The sequence below is a fragment of the Ursus arctos genome, unplaced genomic scaffold, assembly GCF_023065955.2.
Source record: "Ursus arctos isolate Adak ecotype North America unplaced genomic scaffold, UrsArc2.0 scaffold_14, whole genome shotgun sequence".
Taxonomy (NCBI): Eukaryota; Metazoa; Chordata; class Mammalia; order Carnivora; family Ursidae; genus Ursus; species Ursus arctos.
The window spans coordinates 35,093,880-35,116,569 of NW_026622808.1; the positions used below are offsets into that span (position 1 = coordinate 35,093,880).

A 22,690-nucleotide genomic window follows, 5' to 3' on the forward strand; every position below is an offset into this window, starting at 1 on the left:
TGCCCTGGCTGTTTGAACGCCCCCTGGTCGTCGCAGGCTGGCCCCTGATGGCTGCCCCCACCTCTCTGATAATGAGGCATTCCCTCTCTCGTACAAACCATCCTTACTGACCTGTCCAGAATTTCTTACACACTCCCCCCCAGAGGTGTGGCAGGGACAAAGCCTTTGCCAGGAATGGAGGGATTTGGGGGCACGGCAACAGTCCTGGTGTCCCTCAGACCATTCTGTACAGGTGGCCCCGGTGCAGGCTTTGGCACGTTTTGTGTATCCCACTGCGCAGATGGAAAAACTAAGACCTAGCAAGGGAAGAAACTTGCCAGTGAGTTGGCAGCAGAACACGGGCCTCCTGCCCTGTTCATAGAACTTTCTAGGGGTGGGTCAGAATGGCAGTCTGGTTCCCAGACTCAGTAAACTCAGGTTCCCTGGAGGAGTGGGGTGGAGGCATCCGGTGGGTCATGGAGCCAAGGTGATGAGGCCAGTCCCAGTCTGCTGAGAGATCATTTAGCCGGTGTTCACTGAGTTCCTTGGGGCCAGAGGGAAATCAGAGGCATTCAGAGCCTAATTATGACAAACAGCTGTCTGTGTAGCCCCTTGGGGCCCCATGGAAATTCCTGTGGAAGATATCACTGTCTGGGGGCCTGTCACTTGGACCCCCCTCCTGGAGAGCACAGCCTCAGCCTCCTGGACCCTGTTCTGGAACGCGGTCTGGAATTGCAGGTCACAGGGGGGTAGGCTGGGGAAAAGCATGTGAAGGTGGGGTTGTGACAGCTGGGCTCCTGTGCGTGGCCACCATCTCCAGAGGGGTGGCTCCGATGTGGCCTGCTCTGTTTCCTAGTCATCCCCTAAGGGTTCTTTCAGGACTGATTGGCAGGGCTGCTGGGAAAAGCAGCCCCACGCCTCCCACCATCCCTGCTGTTCAAGTCCCCCCTCCAGTTGGGTGACCCAGCAGTGACCAATGTCTGGTTGCCTACCAAGTGGTACTGGCCATGGTCCTCTGGGGCCCCTGAGGCGAGTATAAGTGCGTTCTGTGGGCTGAGGCAATCAAGGAGGGCTTCCTGAGGAAGTGTAGCCTGAGATAGGTTGGGAAGTTGTAGAAAAACTGAAAGAGGGAGGAAATTCCAGCTGGGAGGCTCCGTGTGAGTTCAGGTGGGAATGGCTTTAGGCTGGGGGCCAGGATGAGGACTGAGCCTTCATGGGGTCCTCAATCTTCCAGTCCCCCAGGAACTCCTACTCCTCCCTGAGCTCTGGGCTTTTAAGGTCTCGTCAAGCTGACCTCATGGATCAAAGGAGAATTAATTTGTCTCCATTTTTATTCATCAAAGAATATGCTGGTCAGAGCTGCTGAGGCCAGCTGGCCAATGGCAGAGAGGGGGAGGATCAGAGGAGGCCTAGGGAGAGGGTGAACCCCAGACCTCAAGCAACCCTCTGACAGCCCCCATACCTGTGACTCAGTTTCTCTCAGCCGCAGCTCAGGACCCCTGGCCTAGAAAATCAGAGGGAGATCCTAGGGGGCCCAAGGGGCTGGGGGCAGGTGGGGAGAAGACAGCTCCAGCCATCCTGTCTGGATGCCTGTCGCCCTCTGTTCCGGCTGGCCGGCCACGTGAAGGGCTCATTCTGCCTCCTATTCACATGGGGCTTTCATCTCTGCAGCCAGTGAAGCATTGCTCCCAGCCTCAGCACTGGCAGCAGGAAGGCACAGGGGAGGGGCAGCCCAGGCCTGCCATGTCCTCAGAATTCTTGCCCAAAAGACATGGGCCTGGGTGCCCTAAACAGCCTGTCTGCCCAAGCTCTAAGCTTCTAACTCACCAGAGAATGGGGTAGAGAACCCCCCACTCACAAGCTCTAGAAGGAACCCAGTCTTCTCTATTTCAACAAGAGCAGGGCTGGCTTCCCTTCCAGCCCGTAAAGGGCTAAAGATTGCCCTCCCCCCACAGGAGGGGCAGGAGCCCAGGGTGTGGTCATGGCTCGGGCCCCTGGTTCCGCCCTCAGGGAATAAGTAGGTGTGGCGGCCTTCAGGACAGGGCAGGAAGAGCAAAGCCTGAGCCGTGTCCAACCATTGGAGAAGATGGAGTCATTAGAAGGTGGACATCTGAGACCCAAGAGAGCAGGGACTGACCCCAGTGTCTAGGGAGGGAGGGAGGCAGTCATACCCACTGCCCACACCTGTAGAGAGGCAAAGTGGAGCTGGCAGGATTGCTGGAAGAAGCAGCAACCCCTGGCCCCCACCCCCCAGGGATGGAGCAGTGACCATCTCATGGTGGGGGGTGAGTGGATCTGTGGGCTGGGCCTTCTGAGAGAGGACCCTTCCTGCAGTGGCCTATCCATCTGTCTGGCAGCCGTGGCCCCTGTGATGTCATCAACCCACTGCGTTGCTTGGCAACTTTCCAGGATTAGCACTCTGCCCCTGTCATCCCTGACGTCCCACCATGGGCTGATGTTGCCCTGGCAACCCGGATGGGTACTGCAGCTTTTTGGACAGCTGTACCCAGTATGGAGAGTGCCAGGAAAAAGCTGAGAAGCAGGTGCCTCTCTATAGGCTGAATAGGGTACACGGCCTATCCCCAGACGCACAAAGGAGCTAGACTGGCTCTAAACAGGGCTTTGAGGGTCTTTGACTCCTTGAAGAGCTATGGCCACCTCTGCCTCCAATCCCCCTCATACCACTTCCTTCCGCAGTGGTCAGTGAGCACCTACCGTGTGAATGCCAACAAGAAAGGCAAATGACACCACAGTTTGGGCTTAGGGAAAGTTGCACCAGCATTGGGTCTTGAAGGATGAATAGGAGTTGGCCAGGGGAAGGAGTTGGTGGAGAGAGGTGTTCTGGGCGGAGGAAGTGAAGCCTGTGCAAAGGCCAAATTACTGTCTCCAGCCACAACTTATGCTCTGCCTCTGGGCTCCTCAGGGCCTGGCCTCTCTGGATCTCCCATTCAACAACAGACACGTTAAGGTAGAATTCAGTTTAAATCTGAATATTTAGTGCCCAGCACCAACTTGGCACTAAGCCAGCATTGCTAAAATGTCAAATAAAATTGGACTTCTGTCTAATGAACCTCAGGTCCTACCACGTCCCCCAATACCAACCTGCCTTACAAAGCCTCAGTTTCCCCGTCTACAAAATGAGGCCAACTCTGAGAAAGCTCTCTGGGTAAGGGTTCTCAGGTTGAGGTGGGATGGTTTTTAAATTTTCTTTTGGTTTGTAACCTACCTCTTACCCTTACAGAAAAAAAATGTTAAGACTCTGTAAACTTTCACATTCCTCAATTGTTAGTATTGGACCACTTTTGTTTCATCTCCTCTCTATACTTATCTATATATAAATTTAGCTGAACCATTTGAAAGGAAGTCACAGCCGCGGACATCCTGACATTTGTCCTGAAATTCTTCAGCCCACATCGGCTAAGACAAGGACAGTCTCCTATATAACCACAACACTATTTTTCACATAAGAAAATTAACAGAAATTCAATATCCAGGACAGACAGGAGGATCAAAGCCCGAACCCATGCCAGGTCCTTGGAACAGATGGGCACCTGAGGCCAGGGATGGGGGGCAGGTGCACCCACTGCCCACCCTGAGGAGATTGAGAAGGAGTTGTAGCCCTGGATGTGTGTATGTGTGTGTGTGTGTAAGCTGAGCTTCCACCTCCGGAGGACAGAATGGCCCAGGGTGTGTTGTGTGTCTGTGTATGCGTGTCTGTGTGTCTGTGTAAACCGAGCCGCCAGAGAACGGAAGCGACCCTTTCAGCAGCGACCAGACCATCTGGCTCACAGCTGTGGCTTAGATGCGAACTTCCTCAATTATTACCCCCAAATTATTTACATAAGTTTAATTTTTATTTTATTTATTTTTACTAGGATTCAGTCAAAGTCTTTGCACTGCGTTTGGCTGTTTTGTGTCTTACTGTAGAAGAGTCTGGGAGGGGAGATGGATAATGGAGTCTGGGTTTGACAGCCTAGAGAAGGGCCACTGTCCCCAACCCGCCGCCCGGGTGAGGGAAGCCGCAAGCGCGGGGCGGGAGGAGTGTCGGGCAAGAGGGCGTGCAGAGCCCGGGAGCTTTGGCGGACGGAAGTCCCACCCGCCGCGCGGCTGGCCCCGCCCCTTAGCAACAGGCCCCGCGTCCCTCCCTGGAGACGGGCCGCCTGAGGGCACTCTGCCTGCTCGTTGGAGCCGGTAAGTTGGTGGCGCCGAGGGTCGGCAGGGCGAAAAGGGACAGGGTCACCTCGACTAGGCGCAGAGGGCGAGTGGACGGGAAGGAGGACGCCCTCCCGGCCCAGGGTCCACATTCCTGCCTACGAGCTGCGCACCCGGTTTCCCCAGCGGTGGCCCGTGGGAAAGGAGGGCGGCGCACTTTTAAACAACCTTGCAGATCTGTCCTGTACTTACTAGGCCGGTGTTTTGCCCCTCCCCCCACACGGGGAGGCTGTAGCCACACACTCCCCCCGCTCCCCGCCCTGTGGAAGGCCCCTGCAGGGAAGGAGCCCACCTCCTCATCAGCCACCCGGTCCCTCTCCTGAGTCCCTCTCCAGCTGCATCCGGTCACCTAGTTCTCCCTGTCCCCACCTGTAAATCCGCAGAGTACGCTTTGCCTGTTTCAGAATGGTTACAGACATCAACTTCCTTTCTTGCTTGACTCCATTCACTCATGAAATTATTTGGCAAGCACTTTCTAGGCACTTGCGGTGTGCCAGGCCCATGTCAGTCCCGCGCTTGGTGCCGAGGTTCCAGGGATCAATGTTACTGGAAAATTCCTCCATTTGCAGCTCTCATGATCGCCTGGCAGGGCAGACAGGTGTACACATAGAATACAGGGAGATGTTCACTGGAGGGAGGAGCCTCAGACAGCTGGGGGAACCCACAGGGGCTCACCTTAGGTGAGTACTCCAAAAAGATAGACAGAACCCCAAGCCTGTGGGGGTTATTACTATCCGCAGTATTGTTTGCCAGCTAACCCCAACAAGGGAAGAGACTTCAAAAATCCTTTAAGCCACGGATCCCCTTATTAGATGACACCTTACCTAGAACCTAGTGTGTGAGATGCAGGGTCTTCGTTGAATCAGGGGTGGATGACTCTGAAGCCCTTCTGCTTAGGCCCCCCTCCCCATAAGCACTCACTTTGCAGAACCTCAGGGCTCCTCGGTGCACAGTTTGACAATCACAGTTGTGGTGCTTAGGGACGTGGACCTTTGGGTCAGACAGACGTGAAGACCTCCGTTTCCATTCTGGTTCTGCCAGTTCTTGGCTGTGTGTTCTTTGCAAGCTTCTTGTCTTCTCTAGACCTTAGTTTCCTTGTTTGTGGATTAGTGGTGAGAGTAGCATTTGTCGTGAGGATCCAAAGCCCTTGCTCATTTGTGTCCATCCAGCCAGTGCCTCGTGGGTGGTTGGGTCACATGGGGTTGAATGACAGTGAATCCACCCTGAAGCTTCCCAGGTGATCTGACTGGGGAGAAAGAATACCTTGGGTTTAAATTCCAGCTGTGCCTCTTGCTGGCTGTCTGAACTTGTGCGGGTCCCTTAACCTCTCTGAGCCTTATTTTCCCCAGCTCTGAGAACGGAGGATAGTCTCAGTTCTCACCTCAGAGGTTTGAACGAGATGTTGCACGAACTACATCTAAGCCTCTAATAGCACTCCCCGTTGTAGACACTGTGCTCCTCGGGGCCACTCCCGCCATCTTACTGGTCAGTTCCCTCATGCAAATAGGGGAGAGTGTCCGGAGTGACTGGCAGAGGCTTGCTGGCAACCGTGTCCTCATGCCCTTGCCAGCCATGCTCGTTCCCACACAGACCCAGCCATCACCCATGGGGCTGACAGGAGATAGAGGTGTGTCTGTCTGTCTGTCTGTCACAGGTCCTGTGCATGCCAGCAATGTACAAGTGCTCAGAGCTGGGGTGGAATGGGAAGGGAGCCTTGGATCTTTGTAAAGGGCTGAGGGATGGAAGGGAGACAGGATTCTGGGTTTGCAACTCACTCTCATGCCTTTCTTCTTGTGATGTGCCTGGATGGGCTCCCCACCGCCAGTCTGCTCAGAGGGAGAGGGCTCATAGGAGTACGAACCGCCCCCGCCCCCCCATCACAGGCTCCTTTTGCCTCCAGCAACACTGTGCTTTCCTGGACATTTCTGCATCTGTTATCTTGGCGGAGCCTGATGACACACCAGCTCAGCAGCCAAATATATTCAAGCACATTTGAGAGCTGGGGAAACCAGGGAGTGGGATGCCCTCCTATGGAGTGGGGTCCCCAGCCTCTCCAAGAGCTGCTCTGTTCGGTGATTTTGTTCAAAGATGAGCAGATGTCTGTGGGTTTGCAGCCATGATGGGGCTGAGCCCCAGTGGGTCCCCTGTCCTTTAGGGTGCCCTGGGAAGGGCTGGTGACTGTCAGGAGGACAGGCCAGCCTCAACAATGTTTTTGGCACCTGCCCCGGGAGGTGGCTGGCTACCAGGGAGTGGATTCAGGGAGCTGAGTTCTGGTAGGCCACGCCTGACTGGCTAGAAGCTGGTCGGCCTTTGGGCTCAGAGTTTGGGGCTTTCTGCCAGAGCCCCATCTGCCTTTCATGGGCCCTAAAGTGGCCTTGCCAACTCCCCCCACCCCGCCTTCTTAGAAATGGACTCAGCAGCTGCTGGCGGCTTTAGCACGGCTGGGGTAGCTTTGATCTAGACAGTCCTGGCTGCCCACCCTGCCTTTCAGATCAATCCAGGCAGGATTCCCCTGCAGTGTCCAACAGGAAGCCTATACCAGCCAGGCGCACCTGGTGGCTAAAATGGAGATGGCAAAACACGACACACCCAGCCGACAGAGCAGCCTGTACTGCAAGCTCCTGGCTGCTGTGTCCCAGGGTGCAGGGGCTGGGGAATGGGGTGAGGCTGGGGGAGAGGGCGTTGCTTGGGTCAGGGTATCCTTTTGTTAAGACATTTCTCACGTGCAACATCCAGGGAAGGCCCTGCTGTCTCCAAGTGGGACCTGCCTGGCACTGTGTGTCTGTCCAGATTAGGAGACCACTCCCTCCCTCCCACACCCCTTTGGGGGGGGGGGCTGTGGCTTATTGCAGGATGCAGACAAGGCATCCCTGTATCCTGGTGCCCCTGGGGGCTGAGCAGACGCTGGCAAGATCCCAGTGATGCCAGTATCTTCTCCTAGGAGCGCCCCGAGAAGCAGCATGGAGCAGCGTAACAGAGAAGGCCGGAGTCCAGGAAGGACCCCTCAGAGCCCAGAGTGCGATGGTACTCCAGTGGGCCAAGAGTGCACTCTGAAGAGGACCTATGCAGACCTAGAGCATAACCTGGGGAAGATTCTTCTGGGGCCCGATTCTGGGTCAGAGAAGCCTCTTCCAAGCGCTGACCCCAACCCCCTGCCTTCGCCCCTATCCCCACCCATGCTGTCAGACTTGGGGCAGCCCCGGAAGTTGCCCCTGACAGGCACTGATAAGAAGTACCCCCTGATGAAGCAGCGTGGGTTCTACTCTGACATCCTCAGGCCTGGAAGCTTGGATCAAATTGGGGTGAGTGTGGCAGCTGTCCCCTCCCAAGTCCAAGCCCTCCTGAGGTGAGTTCCAGTTACCCTTCCTCCCTCCCTCTTACCCTCCCTCCTTCCCTCCCTCCCTTCTCTTCATCAATCCATTTGTTCACTTGTCCATCTAGCCATCTGTCTGTCTAGTAATTTGTCCATCCTTCCACCCGTCCATCCTTCTGACCATCCATCCATCCATCCATCCATCCATCCATCCATCCATCTGTCCCTCCATCTATTTGTCCTCTCAGTCAGCAGTTCATTCAGACCCCCAGGTCTGGTTGGGGAGGGGTTCCTTGGACAAGGTGGCTGGCAGGGGGCTTGAGGACCCTGACAGAGGCCATGGCCTGTGTAGAGGAGGAGGAAAGAAGGTGAGGGGACAGATGAAGGCTTGGGGTAGAGGGGGACTCTGGAGAGGGGATGACTAGGGGAGAGTTCGAAGAGCCCCATAGACCTGGACAGCCTTAGGAAAGTCCTAGCCAGGACAGGTCAAGAGAGAGAGGGCAAGAACCCACTGATCCTCACTATGTTGGGGGTGCCAGAGTTGCCCTTGGTGGGAGAGACATTCACAGAGACACCTGCTGGCCTTGTGGTCCCTCCATCTTGCGGCTCAGCCCCTGGACACAGCAGGAGTGTTCTCAGAGGAAGGAGGGGAGCTGTGCAGGACCAGAAGGGGGTGGGGTCAGGGGTGTCCCAGGTGGCTGCAGCTTGCTGTCCACTGTGGCCTCTGAATGAGGAATTGTGGAAACTCACTGGTTCTGCCCCATCCCTGTGCCCCTGGGTGTTCCCCAGTGGGCTTGGGGGAGACACTTGGCCTTGTGGTCCCTCCCAGGTCCTGCCTGTCCTCAGGATGTTTACACCCCCTCAGAGCTCTGCGATTTGGTTTTAGGAAGTATGCCGTGGTCCCTGCATGAACCAAGACCTCCTGCGACAGGCCGACCTTGACCAGTTTACTCCAAACGGTCAGTGCCCAGAGGGGTGGGGTGGCTGGGTGGGTGCATTTAGAAGCAAGGCCTCTGGTCTTAGAGAGATCGTTTCTTCTTGGCTCGGGATCTCAGTTTCCTCAGCTGGAAAATGGGGGTAACAAGGCATAAAGTGCTTTGTGAGGACCAAGCTAATGGTTAGCGCTCAGTGGAGCACAGCCGTCTGTCTGTGGCGGGGGCGCCATGCTGGGCTGGGCTGCCCAGGGCCAGAGCATCTGTTCTCTGCCTGGCTGGAGACAGGAGGGCGTTCACATGTGTAAATTCTATTTTCTCCCTTCCCTGGAGCATGAGCTTGGAGGAGGCCAGGGCTGTGTCTGGGTGGTCCCTACTGGGACCCCAGCACCTAGACAGGGACTAGCACAGGAGTGCTCTGCTGAAGGAGGGAAGGACAGCTCTCCTTCCTCTCAGGCTCTGTGCTGGGTCTTGGTTCTGGGACAGGACTGCAGGTTATGGGGCCATCCCCAGTGGCAGAGGGGAGAATAGGGTGGCTCCAGGAAAGGCGGCAAGCTGGTTGGGGTCCTGAGTGGCGGGGAGGAACTGGCTGGGGACCCTCCCTGGATGGCAGACAGGATACACCCTTCGATCAGGCCCAGAGGGCCCAGCTGCGTGCCTCCCCTCTCCAGCGCCAGGAGAGGCTGGACTCCTTGCTGGCACTGCCCAGATTAGTCCTCTCGGTGCCCACGAGGCTCGCGGGGTCTGGGAAGCCCCAGCAGTGGCTCGGGAAATAGCATATGTTCGTGCCTTTGTGCAGTGAGCTGAGGGTCCGGGCCATCGTGCTCTGCAGTCTCGCAGACATCAGTGGCTCACAAATGCTCACGGAGCACAGATCTCAGGGCTGCGCACTGCTCCCACCATCCACAGTAGGGTGGGGTGGGGGGCTCAGCAGCTCTGCATCCCCACCCACCCAGCCTCCCAGAATGCCACAGGGTGGTGGCAGCCAGCCACAGAAGTCCACTATCTTCTCAGCCATGCCTTTTTGGGACCATGGGGTTCCGAGTCTTCTGTGGAGCCCCGGAGGCTAATCGCAAGATGGGCTGTCCTACAGTGTGACTACCTCTTGTCTCCAGAGAGGCGGTGAGGCCCGAGGAGGGGGTCACTAGGGCCTCCCAGGAGATCGGGTCGGGGCCATCACTGAGCTTCCCTGAGCCCACCCAACTCCTGAGAAAGGTGACTCATCTCCCGGAGCGTATTCCCACACCCCGTTTCCCCATCTCTCGGGACTTTCCTCTACACTTAACATCCCAGGTGCCGGGAAGACTGGAATGGTCACCCTACCGATGGGTCTCTCTCCACCAGCTGTCCTGCCCCCAGACCTGGAATGGAAGACTCTGTCTGCCCTGATTGTCTAAATAGGGATGGCCATTTTGTGCCTTGACTGTCCCACAGGGCCAGGATGATGGGGCCACCTACTCATACGGTATCCAGGATGCCTTGAGTTTGGAAATGCCCCCCCGGGGGTGAATAGCATTCACCACTGATATGCCTAGGAGGGCCTCTGGAGTAGGGGTGGCAGGACCCATCAGCCGTGCAGGGAGCTACCACTTCGCCTTCCTGTCCAGTTATAATCCCCACCGGTCATTTGATTCAGCATCTGGCTTGAGCAGAGGCCACTGGTGCAGGGGGGAGGGGTGAGTGGCAGAGAGTGGTTGAGCATGCTGGCTCTGGGCAGGGAGAGCAGGAGGCCTTCCAGAGGCCCTCGTCCTTCCAGGCTTGCACTGTCTTGGGCGCCTGGGGTCACATCTGCCTTCTCCTCACCACTGCCAGCCGTAGGCAAGCTCTGAGCTTCCCTGGCCCCAAGCGTGCACGCCTGCTACCTTGGACTTTGTCTTGGGGCGTATTGGGCCCTGGCCTGAGCCCCTGCCCCCCTGTCTGTGCCTCTGCCTGCAGTCGGAACCTTTGAGATTCCTGAGAACTTCGAGGAATACCTGGAGCAGCAGCGTATTGGGTCCACCACCCAGTTGCTCACCCAGACTGACTTCCCACTGCAGGCCTATGAGCCCAAGGTGCAGGTGCCTTTCCTCGTGCTGCCAGGCCAGTGCCCCCGCAAGATTGAGATTGAGAGGTATGGCTGAGCTGGCGGTGGGAGGCACGGTCCTTTGGGGGGTGGCATCCACCCAGCTCAAGGGGCGAGGGAGAGCAGGCGGCTAGGTGCCATCCTCATGGCAGGCGTTACGAAATGGCTCTCTGTGTAAATCTTCCAGCCCTTTGGTTTCTTCATAGGAGCACATCGCTTTCCTTGCTCTGGAATTGGGGAGGGTGGCATTTAAGTCAACATAGTGGAACTGCCAGGCAGGGCAGAGGGCAGCTGGGGCCCAGGACACCAGCCCCACTCCCCACACCACTTCCTGATGAGTTCCAGAGGGGTGGGGGAGGGCCCCGGAGGCGACCCTGGGCCACACCCCTATCCCCCACCACCCTGTGGGCCCTTGCTGGCATCAATGAAGCCGCCTCACGTGCGGTGAGCTGCCATGAGGTCCCCTTGTCCCCCTCGGCCAGGAGGAGGCGGCTGTACCTGAGTCTGGACATCGAGCAGCTGCTGGCTCATGAGGGCGTCGACTCCAACATGCTCATGCCCAGGCACCCAGATCCCCACAACCCCCAAACCATTGAGCAGGGCCACGACCCGCTCTTCCCCGTCTATCTCCCGCTGAAGGTGAGCATAGTTTCCATAGAGGGCTGACGGTCAGGTGTGGAGGACTGCAGGAGTCTGGCTGAGGAGTCAGACCCAAGAGGGGATCCCATGGCAATCATAATACTCACTTATCAACATGATTGGAGCCGCCGCCAGGGGTTTTGGGCATCCTCGGCTGGGGCCGGAGGGGCCCAGAAGCCCTGAGATGCTGACTCTGCTTCTTCCTTGGGAGTCTGGGGAACCTGTGTGGGAGCTCTCTGCCCACCCCCTCCCCCGCCACCTCCAGGCACCAGAAGCAGCCCCGCTGAACAGGCCTCCCTGAGCACTGCTTCTGAACTCACTGAGATGGGGGAACTGAGGTCGAGGAGGGCATCACTGTAGCCCTTTTGGGATACCGATGGGGAAACTGAGTCCAGGGAGCAGAAAGAGGGAGCATAAGCCTGTTCTGGCTTTCACTTGCCTCTCTGCCCTTCCTCTCCATGACCCTGAGTGTGTCTTGCTTGGTGGTCCCTATGGGGAGGCGGAGCTGAATGCAGATCACCCTACTAAGGGTGGCCTCCTGACAGCCCTGAATCTCCTTCATTTCTGAGCGTAGGCGGGGTGCTCAGGAAAGTCCAAGGGCCACCTCTGCCCTTGGGTCTGAGCTGGATGATCCTTGGGCAGTGGGAGAGAGAGCCCATATCCTGCTTTGAGTCCCCAGATACCCCTCTGCCTGCATCCAGGTGGCCTGGTTGGACCGGGATCCAGGGTGTCATGGAGCCAGACCCCACAGACCCCTGTGAACAGCAGAGGAGGCATTCACCCCCCTGGTCCCTAGTCTGCAGCTCCTGCATCTGAAGAGGACGCTACTCAGACCCCCTCATCCTCTGGTGCAGCCAGCCCTTTGGCCCCTCTAGGGGTGAGCTGTCTCCCCTCACCCTCTGCCCATTTCTTCCAGGTGTTTGACAATGAGGAGTTTGATTGCCGGACTCCCAGCGAGTGGATCAACATGGGCTTGGAGCCCGGGTCTCAGGACAGGAAACCTGTCCCTGGAAAAGCCCTCCTGCCCACTGATGACATCCTGGGGCACGGTGAGCAGGGTCGGTGCGGGTGGGGAAGGATCCTGGTCTGCACCATCCCTGTCTGGCAGCAGCCCCTCCATGGACTCCTGGGCTGCCCTGGGGGCTGGTGGCCATGGAGGTGAGGGCCCCCACCTTTTGAGGCCTCCCAGCTGGGATAGAAGCTAAAGTGTAGGCCATACAGAGGCAAGAAGTACAGGGACCAGGGATGACCTGTGGGAGGGCTGGGGAAGGGACTGCTGGACGGTGTCTAGTATTTTTTTTTAGATCTTGGATTTATTGGTGATAAAAAAAATATGCAAGCTTGTTGGAAACGTTCAAATGTGCATAAGGGGCACAACTGAAGCCCTTCCATCCTGCCACCTAGAAATCACCGCCGCTCCAGCTGTCCCTGCAGCCTCTCCGCTCTCACTGCCGCGTTGGACAGCACACACCCTCACGCTCACACATCTGCTTGCAAACACATGCACAAGCACACTCAGCATCACCCTTACACGCCACACCCCACACTCACACACCCGTTTTCACCGCACACACTCACACGCCTGCCATCACCGATTCACAGCCACTACCACACCCGCAGTGTACCCGCACAGATGAGCCGTTCCTCAGCCTTGGCTGTGTCTGCCCCTCCTTTGGCCCCACGTCTGCCCTGGGGCCGTGTTTTGCTGCTGGAGGGAATCGAGCCAGGGGAGCTTCCTTGGCTGCCACCCTGGCCTGTGTGGCTGGTCTCTGTGTGGGCATCCGAGGAAGAGCCAGGGTAGGAGCTTGGATGTTGGAGGTGGCTGTCCCCCTGTGCAGGGCTGAGGGCCGCTCTGTTCCCTTGGGCGGACCCACCGCTTTGGGACCGGGAAGCAACCGGGGCCTGGTGGGCTGCGTGGGGAACCGAGAGCCTCCAGGGGGCCCCCCAGCACGTCCATTGAGCAGGCTGTAAGCTTATGTTTCGATTTAAAAACATGTTAATGCTGGAATCAATTTCTCTGAACTAGACAAGAAACCCAGAATGTTCCCTTTACTTTGGACTTAATTACAAAAATAATTTAACTCAAGTGTTCCCAGATCTCCAATTCCTGGTGATAAAACCAGAAGGTGTGGGGCTGCATTAACCTTAAATGCACCAAGTGCCAGCCTCCCCGAAGTGCTTCTGCCCGCGCCCCTTCACACACGCCCTGACTGTGGGCAGCAGCACCGGTGGGAGGAGGGGCCGGCAGGAAGCGATTCTGCCCGAGACCTCTGGTGTTCTGCGGGGGGCTTCTTGTGACATCTTTTTCTCTAAGTGGAGCCAAGCCAGGTCAGCCTTTTCGAAAAAGCAGCTTATGGGAAGGGAAGGGAAAAGCAAAACAGAACCAAAGTCAACGAGCTTTACCACAGCATCTTTACCCGTCTTTCTAGCTTCAACCAGAATCCCAGCCGTTTTTCCTCAACCAGTCTAGAACCCATCAGTTTATTTTCAGGCGCTTCTGCTAGGCACCGTGCCACGTGCATCTTCTTTCTACAAAGGTATACGGAGCACCTACTATGTTCCAGTTTCCATTCTAGGCACAGGGACGCAGCTGTGACCAACACAGACAAAGTCACGCCTGCCGTTGGGGAGCTGCCCGGACCCAGGACCCGATGCATACATAGTGTGACTTCAGGCTCTGTGAGGGGCACGAAGAGGGTAGCAAGGCAGAGAGTGCCTGGGGCAAAGGTGCTCTTTTAGCCAGAGATGTTTCTCCAAGGAGAAGCCATTTGAGCAAGGACTAAACCAGCAATAAGGTGACCTGAGCAACAACTCTTCCAGACAGAGAGCATAGCCAGTACAAGGGCCCTGAGGCAGGAATGAGCTGGAGAGTCACAGGAACAGGCGGACATGCAGTATGGCTGGAGAGACATGTGTGGGGCCAGTAGTGGCAGGAGATGAGCTGGAGAACAGGGCAAAGGCTTTCAGCCCAGGAAGGTGGGAGGGAGGCCCACGCTGACCAACAGGCCCTGAGGCCCACTCTGGGGCCACTGCAGGGCGGTAAGCTTCTACCTTGCCCTAACCTGTCCTCGCAGGAGTGGCCTAGGGGCTCAGCTGCCACAGGCAGCCCACGGGAAGGGGTTCACTCTGGCCTTGGTCACCTTGAAGGGTCCAGTTCAGATACGAGGAGCTTTACAACTACATCCTCAGCAGGTCTGTCTGTGCTTGGGGCTCTCCTGCCTCCTGTCCCAGCCCTGCTGGCCTGTGTCTCTGTCTGCACCAAAGGGGTCATACAGAGCACGAGGACAGAGAAGCCTGGTCTTTCTGGCTCCTCCTTACCAGGGGTCCCCCAGAGGCCAGCTTGGCTGGGAGGAAGCAGGGTCCCTGCTTTGCTGGAGCTAGAGGGGATCCATCCTGGAGGGAGGGAGGCCAGACTAGTGGCCACTGAGACTCGATCCCAGCACCTGCTGCCCACACTCAGAGGCCCCTCCCGACCCTACGGCAGAGAGCACCGGCGGGTTCCTCTCCTGTTTCAGAGGACCCCAAAAGTCCGAAGCTGAAGTATGAATGGTGCAGTGTCGGCGTCCTGGACTATGACGAGGAGAAGAAGCTTTACCTGGTGCACAAGACAGACCAGAACGGCTTGGTGCGAGACGAGACGGGGAAGCCCATCCTGAACGGAGGGGTCACCGCTGAAGGTGGGGGCTCTCTGCCCTGCCCTATGCAGACCCCCACTCAGGCCTGTGACCGAGGCCACACCCCACCCCCAGCACAGCCCCGTCAGGCCTGAACTCTGCCTTGCTCTAAGTGTCCTGCGGCTGTCTGGCCCCTGACCAGTGAAAACCAGAGAACTCATCACTCAGACAGAGACCCCGGGAAGGGCAAATGGCCATTATCTGATAGGCCCACCCTGAGCCGCTGACAATGCCACGTGCAACACACTGCACGGAAGGCGGCTGAGGCCCATGGATCAGGGATGTTTGTCCCGGGTGTGGTGGTGAGGGATGGGGACTTGGGCAGCCACCCCCGGGGGGACTCTTTGTCTGTGCACAGCTCTTTACGGTTGACAAAGCATTTTCACATCCACTCATGGCAAACTGGGTGGCGGGCAGGCCCAAGGAGTGTGCCCATTCTACAGATGTGACTGTGTGTCAGAAAAGGAAGACCACTTGCTCAGGGTCACCAGGCCTCAGCTGCAGAGCCAGGTGGGAGCCCAGTGTTCCAACCTAGAAGGTCTGACTGTGTCGTGTGTCCCTGTCTCCCTCCCACCTGGCCCCAGGAAGGCCCCCCCTCCTCACCTGCCAGTACTGGGTGCCCCGGATCCAGCTTCTCTTCTGTGCTGAGGACCCGCGCGTGTTCACACAGCGCGTGGTCCAGGCCGATGCCCTGCGCAAGAACACAGAGGCTCTGCTACTGTACAACCTGTATGTGGACTGCATGCCGTCCGAGGGCCGCCGGCTCATCGGCGAGCAGAGCCTGAGCAAGATCAAGCAGTGGGCCATGAGCACACCGCGGATGCGCAAAGGGCCCTCGTGAGTCCCCCCCCCCCCCCCCCGTCACTTCCTCCCGGAGCCCCCGCGCCCATCTGTGGGCCATCCCGCTCCCTGTGCTGTGGACTTCTTGGGCTCTAGAGGGTGTCTTGTTCATCTCCAGATCTCTCATTATCAACATCGACTCACAGATTCTCTTTTCGTTTGAAGGGTTATAATCTGTTACTACCATTTTATATTTTGATGCCCCAATTGTCCCAGATTTGGCCAGAGGGAGCCTCTTCGAGCTGATTTATGTGTCCTGATAGGTTCCTCTTGTACTTTTGGCCACAGCAAAATGTTCTGAGTTCATTTTATACTTCCCCAGACCCAGCCTTGAAATCAGCTATTTCTCCAAGGAGCCCTGGTTCCTTTCAGTGAGGAATGGTATTTAGAAGCCGAGATCTGGGCACTGGATATGCTCATTGCTACTGGAAACTCATTGCTTTAGGTTCTTAGACCGGACAAATCTGGGGAATATGTATAATGACATTATACCACATTGTTATTGCATATAACCTCCACACTCCCCCGTGTGTATTTCTACCTATCGATCTATCTGGGTTCAAACTGACGCTAGTACCGCATGGCTCATTCTCACTTATACATATTTGGTACTTCTTTCTCCAGAAGAAAACCAGCTCCCATTCATTGTTCATAGTATATTTGCTCAGTCCTAGAATACACAGAAAGTAGTTTCAAACTGCTAATTCGTACTCTTCCGAAGAAAAACCTTACTAAGTAGACCTTGACACACATTTAGTGTTTTTTCTCTTCACCCTGGGGGCATATAGTCTGAATACCATATTCAAAAGTTATTTGCTTTAGTTCTTCCCACCCCTTCAGTGGGGTATGTTCATTTGATGAAATATAGTGTGGTCAGTTTGTTCTTTGTATGTAATGTATATTTTCTCTGTATCTGCTTCTCTCACTGATATATAGTATTCATTAAAGTATCCTCGGATCTGTCCCTCTCCACCCCCATTCATTCCATCCTCTCTACATCTTCCTCTTTCCACCCTGTTCCCACCACAGGCACATGGCTAACCAGAGTCACGAGCTTCTGCCGTAGCCGTTCTGTATTTCTTTTTGCACAAATGAGCAGACACACGTGTATTCTCAGACCGCCCGCCTTCCTATCCTTTTGCATGTCACCTTACTTCCAGTGCATCCTGGAAATCAATCCATACGAGTTCATTGAGCTCTCCTTCCTTCTTTTTCATAGCCACATAGCGGTCTAGTGTGTGAACGTACCGCGCTTACCATGGTTTATTCGACCGTTCTCTATTATACAGGCAGTTAGGTCATTGCCAGTATGTTGCAATCATAAACAGTGCTACAAGGAATACCCTCGTGCTTTCGTATGTTCATGGTGATGCAGGGGTAGCTTCAAGGGTAGCTGAGAAGCGGGATTGCTAAATCAAAAGATAAGCACAACTGTAGCTTGGTTCGCTGTCGCCAGATTTCCCTCCGTGGGGGTGGTGCTGTTTTGCCTACCCACCAGCAGCGTGTGAGTGCCCGTTTCCCCACAGCCTTGCCGAGAGTGTGTCGCCATGCTATGTGATTTTTTTTGCCAGTCTGGAAGATAAGTGAGCAACGTAAGTAAGTCTGAAGCATTAAAAGTGAGGCTGAACATTTTTCCATCTTTTCGTGTGATTAAAGACAAGTTTTAGATATTTTTGTGACTTGCCTATTCATGTCTTTTGCCCACTTTTTTTCCCCCTCAGGCTTTTGAGCTTTTTCCTCCCTCTGATTTTAAGGGTTCTTTAGATATTAGAGATATTGGTCCTTCATCTGTGATTTATGTTGTAAATATTTTCTCCTGGTTTGTCCGTTGTAGCTTGACTTTGCTTATGGTAGTTTTTGCAATACAACTTTAAACATATGTCTCTAAACAATGTTATTAATCATTTCTTCCATTACATCTGGGGTTTGAGTCATGGTTCGAGGGCCCTTACCCATACTGAAGGTTTCTTCCTGTACTCGTATGGTTTCATATCCTCATTCCATCCTTATGTACGGTGTGTGGTATGGATCCAATTTTATCTTTTTCCAAATGACCAGCATTTATTACATGGTTTATTAAATGCCTATCAGCCTTTATTAAAACTTCCGTCTTTGGCTCAGTGGTTCGACATGCCACCTTTATCATACACTAATGTTTATATGCACTCGGGTCTATTTTTGGACTTTCTATTCTATTCCATTGTTCTGTTTGTTTATGCACTTGGACTACAGTTTAATTATAGGTGTTTTACAGTATATTTTAATGTCTTGTAGGGCCAGCCCCCTTTGTAGCTCTTCCCTTTCAGTGTTTTCCTGGCTATTCTTGTTTGTTTGTTTGCTTTAAGTGGTTATTTTTTAAAACTGTGACAAAATATACATCATTTTACTAAAATTTACTATTTTACTAAGATAAAATAAAATTTACTATTAGTAAATTTACTAAAATTTTACTATTTTACTACTATTTACTACTAAAATTTACTATTTTAACCATTTTTAAGTGTACAGCTCAGTGGAATTAAGTGCATTCACACTGTTGTGCAACCATCCCTGCCGTCCCTCCACAGAGCTTTGTGAACTCTGCACTCATTAAACAACTCCCCATTCCCATCTCCCCCAGCCCCTGGCAACCACCATTCTACTTTGCGTCTCTGTGGATTGGACTGCTCCAAGTCCCTCATCTGAGGAGAATCATACAGGCTTTGTCCTTTTGTGTCCGGCTTATTTCACTGAGCATAACGTCTTCTAGGTTCATGCATGTTGTAGCAGGTGTGGGGATTTCCTTGTAATATTCCATCGTGGGCGTGTACCACCTCTTGTTTGTCACTCCTCTGGGGATGGACACTTGGGCTGCTGCCATATTTGGGCTACTGTGAACATGTGTACAAATCTCTCTTCGTGTCCCTGCTTTCTATTCTTTTGGGTGTACACCTGGAAGTGGAGTTGCTAGGGCGTATGGTAATTCTGTTTGCTGTTGTCGTTTGGTTTTTCATAATCATAAACTTAGCTGTACAATCCATCTTGACTTGGAGAGGGGTACGGAAAACATGGAACCCAAAGAACTGCAGTGAAAGCACAGATTGTAGGCCATTATGAACAGATGGGAGAAGGAACCGTCTGGTCGTGAAGATAAAACACACATCAAATTTATTAGAGTTGTCCACAGTCGGCAACGGTGAACTCCTTGCTGCTCTTGCCATTCCTGGACCCAAAGCACTCAGTGGTTTCCATGCCCTCTTTCACCTTGCCAAAGACCACATGCTTGCCACCCAAACACTCAGTCGTGGTAGTGCAGATGAAAAACTGGGAACATTCGTGTTGGGTCTTGCATTTGCCATGGACAAGATGCCAGGACCCGTGTGCTTCAGGCTGAAATTTTCATCATCAGTTTTCTCCCTCTGGTTGGACTTGCCACCAGGGCCATTATGGCGTGTGAAGCCACCCCCCTGGCACATGAACCCTAGAATAATTCTGTGACAGCAGGAAACTTTATAACCAAATCCTTCCTCTTTAGTCCTCAGAGTGCAAACGTTTTTGGCTCTCTTTAGAACTTTGCGAAGGGTTCAAAAGATACATGGCCCAAGGGCTCACGTTGATGGCACTTGTCTAAGAACATCATGGGGTTCACCATGGCAGGGTGGCACAGGGCAGCTCTGGGTGGCGTCAGCGGCATCTGCGAAGCCCTGTTTGTCATTTTTTAGACATTTCCCACCAGCGGGGCACCAGGGTTCTCATTTCTTCACATCCTCACCAACATTTCTTTTCTTTTTTTTCCTTTACATTAGTCACCCTAATGGATGTGACATGGTATTTCATTGTGGTTTTTATTTGCAATTCCCTAAATGATTAGTGATGTTGACATCTTTTCATGTGCTTATTGGCCATTAGTAGGTCCTTCTTTGGAGAAAGGTCTATTAAAATTCTTTGCCCGTATTTGAATCCAGCTGTTTGGTTTTTGTTGTTGAGTTTTATGAGTTGTCTATATATTCTGGATATTAATCCCTCATCAGAGATGTGATGTTTTCTCCCATCTCATGGTTTGCCTTTTTATTCTGTTGCTAGTGTCCTTTATGTTACTAGGACACAAGGTTTTTCATGTTGATGAATTCTAATTTGTCTGTTTTTTCTTTTGTTGCCTGTGCCTTTGGTGTCACAGCCAGGAGATTGTTTCCAAATCCACTGTCATGAAGCTTTCCCCCATCTGTTCTAAGAGTTTCATAGTTTTAGCTCTTATATTCGATCTTTGATCCATTTTGAGTAAATTTTTGTATATGGGGTTAGGTAAGGGTTCAGTTTTTTTCTTCTGCATGTGGAGATCCAGTTTTCCTAACACAGTATGTTGAAAAGACTGTTCTTTCCCCCATCGAATGGTCTTGGCACCCTTGTTGAAAATCATTTGACCCATATATATTTGGGAGTTTATTTCTAGACTCTTGTTCCCTTCCTTTGGTCTATATACCTTTCTGCCAGTACCACACTGTTTGATTACTGCAGCTTTCCATTAAGTTTTGAAATCAGGAAGTGTGAGTCCTCCCACTTTGTTCTTTTTCAAGATTCTTTTGGTTATTTGGGTCTCTTGAAATTCCATACGAATTTTAGGATGGATTTTTCTATTTTTGCAAAAAATGTTGTTGGGATTTTGTTGTTGTTGGGATTTTGGTAGGCATTTGCGTGCTTTTTTCCCCCGTGAGCATTGTATCAGCTCCTCCAGCTCTATCTTAAAAGCACTTTGTATTTTGGGTTACCTGGGTGGCTCAGTTGATTGGGCATCTGACTCTTGATTTTGGCTCAGGTCACGATCTCAGGGTTGTGGGACCGAGCCCCTAGTTGTGCTCTGTACTAAGCACAAGTCCTGCTTGGGATTCTCTCTCCCTTTCCATTTGCCCTTCCTCCAGCTTGCATTATCTCTCTCTTAAAAAAAAAAAACACACACACACACACACACAACACTTTGTATTTTCAATGGGATTGCATTATATTTTTAAATTACCTGGGTACAGCCGACATCTTTAGGATCTTGAACTGTCCTATCCAAGAACAAAGAATGTTCACTCATTTGTTCAAGACTACTTTTGTATCTAGGAATGCTTTATGTTTTTCTCATATAGGTTTTGCATATTTATTAAGTATTTCATCTTCTTTGTCACTATTATAAATGGGATTTTCTCTATTATTGTGTCTACTGATTTGCGTATGCTAATTTTACATCCTGTTGCAAACAATCCTTACTGAATTGTTTGAATGTGTTTTATCATTGATTCTCCAGGGCTTTCTAAGTACATATTACCTGTAGATAGAGATAGTTTTACTTATTCTTCTCCAATTCTTATTCCTCTAATCACTTTCTCTTGCCTAATTGCATTTTCCAATACCTGCAGTACAACATTGAACAGTAGTAGAGATGGTAGGGATCCTTACCTTGTTCCTAATAATAGTGGAAGTACCTCTAGTAAGTTTCCCCCTTAAGAAAATGCTAGCTTTAGGACTTTATTTAATCACATATTCATTGAAACTACTGCTTTCTTCCAAGTGTTTATTTGTCACAGGCTTTTAAAGTACTTATGGAGATAATCCTATGATTTGTCTCCTTAGATCTATTAACATGGTGTATTATATTAATTGATTTTCTGATAGTGAAACAATCTTGGATTCCTTTAATAAATCCCACCTGGCCATGGTGTATCATTTTTTAAAAAATGTATTGGGTTCTGTTGGTTAGTATGCTGTCTAGAACTTTTGCATCAATATAAGTAGTGTTGGTTTGTAATTTTTTTTGTACTGTCATTTTCAAGTTTGAAACAAGTTATACTTGCTTTATAAGAAGAATATTGATGTTTTCCTTCATTTTTCAGTACTCTGGAACAATTTTTATTGTATTGAGGCTATCTGGTTATTCCCTTCTGAAACCATTTGGATGTGGTGTTTCTGGTGGGATAGTTCCTCTATAACTTCATTTTTCTAAAGGAATTGGTCTAGTTAAGCTTTGTATTTCCAATTTGGGGGTCAATTTTGATATACTTTGGTTCTCTAAAAAATGATCCGTGTTTTCTAGGTTTTAAAATATATTTGCCTAGGGGTGCTGGGTGGCTGGGTTGGTTGGCGTCTGCTTTCGGCTTGGGTCGTGATCCCGGGGTCTTGGGATGGAGCCCCACGGAAGGCTCCCTGCTCCGCGGGGAGCCGGCTTCTCCCTCTCCTCCCCACTCATGTTCTCTGTTGCTAATTCTGTTTCTCTCTCAAATAAATGGATAAAATCTTTAAATGTGTGTGTGTGTGTGTGTGTATTTGCCTAGACTTTTGATAAGTGGTCTCATGATTTAGAAAGTTTTTTCTATCTCAATGTCGACTTCCCCCTCCTCTCTTCTTATTTTGTAGAGTTATGCTCTCTTCCTTTTTTGCTTAATTAAGTTTCTTAGTGATTTGTTTGATGTGTTAATTTTTTAAAAAAATAGGACCTTGATTTATTAATTTGACTGTTTTCTACGTCTACCTCGTTCATTTCTACTCCTTTTTTTAATAAAGATTTTATTTATTTATTTATTTATTTATTTATTTATTTATTTGAGAGAGAGAGAGAAAGGGGGAGGAGGGCAGAGGGACAAGCAGACTCCCTGCTGAGTATGGAGCGTGACATGGGGCTCCATCCCAGAACCCTGAGATCATGATCTGAGCCGAACTGACACACTTAACTGACTGAGCCACACAGGTGCCCCCATTTCCACTTTCTTTCTTTCTTTTTTTTTTTTTTGAAGATTTTATTTATTTATTTGACAGAGATAGAGACAGCCAGCGAGAGAGGGAACACAAGCAGGGGGAGTGGGAGAGGAAGAAGCAGGCTCACAGCAGAGGAGCCTGATGCGGGGCTCGATCCCATAACGCAGGGATCACACCCTGAGCCGAAGGCAGACGCTTAACCGCTGTGCCACCCAGGCGCCCCCCATTTCCACTTTCTATTATTTCCTTTCTTGTGCCTTCTTTTGGCTTATGTTTTGTTATGTTTATAGGAATTTATATTAATAGGAATTTATATTATAGGAATTTA

General features: G+C 52.2%; 1 protein-coding gene and 1 pseudogene across 1 annotated transcript in view; one reads left to right on the plus strand and one right to left on the minus strand.

Annotated features, from left to right (window-relative positions):
- The first annotated feature begins 4,129 nt into the window (after positions 1-4,129).
- The window catches only part of DNAH1 (dynein axonemal heavy chain 1), a 74,945-nt gene continuing 56,384 nt past the window's right edge, over positions 4,130-22,690 (plus strand). Inside the window, exons 1-8 of the mRNA XM_048227067.2 lie at positions 4,130-4,170; positions 7,133-7,493; positions 8,391-8,463; positions 10,372-10,546; positions 10,981-11,137; positions 12,054-12,186; positions 14,653-14,814; positions 15,396-15,648. Of these exons, the coding sequence (XP_048083024.1) occupies positions 7,152-7,493; positions 8,391-8,463; positions 10,372-10,546; positions 10,981-11,137; positions 12,054-12,186; positions 14,653-14,814; positions 15,396-15,648 (1,295 nt within the window). The 5' untranslated portion in view covers positions 4,130-4,170; positions 7,133-7,151. The remainder of the gene's footprint in view (positions 4,171-7,132; positions 7,494-8,390; positions 8,464-10,371; positions 10,547-10,980; positions 11,138-12,053; positions 12,187-14,652; positions 14,815-15,395; positions 15,649-22,690) is intronic.
- LOC130543618 (peptidyl-prolyl cis-trans isomerase A-like) lies at positions 18,802-19,282 on the minus strand (annotated as a pseudogene).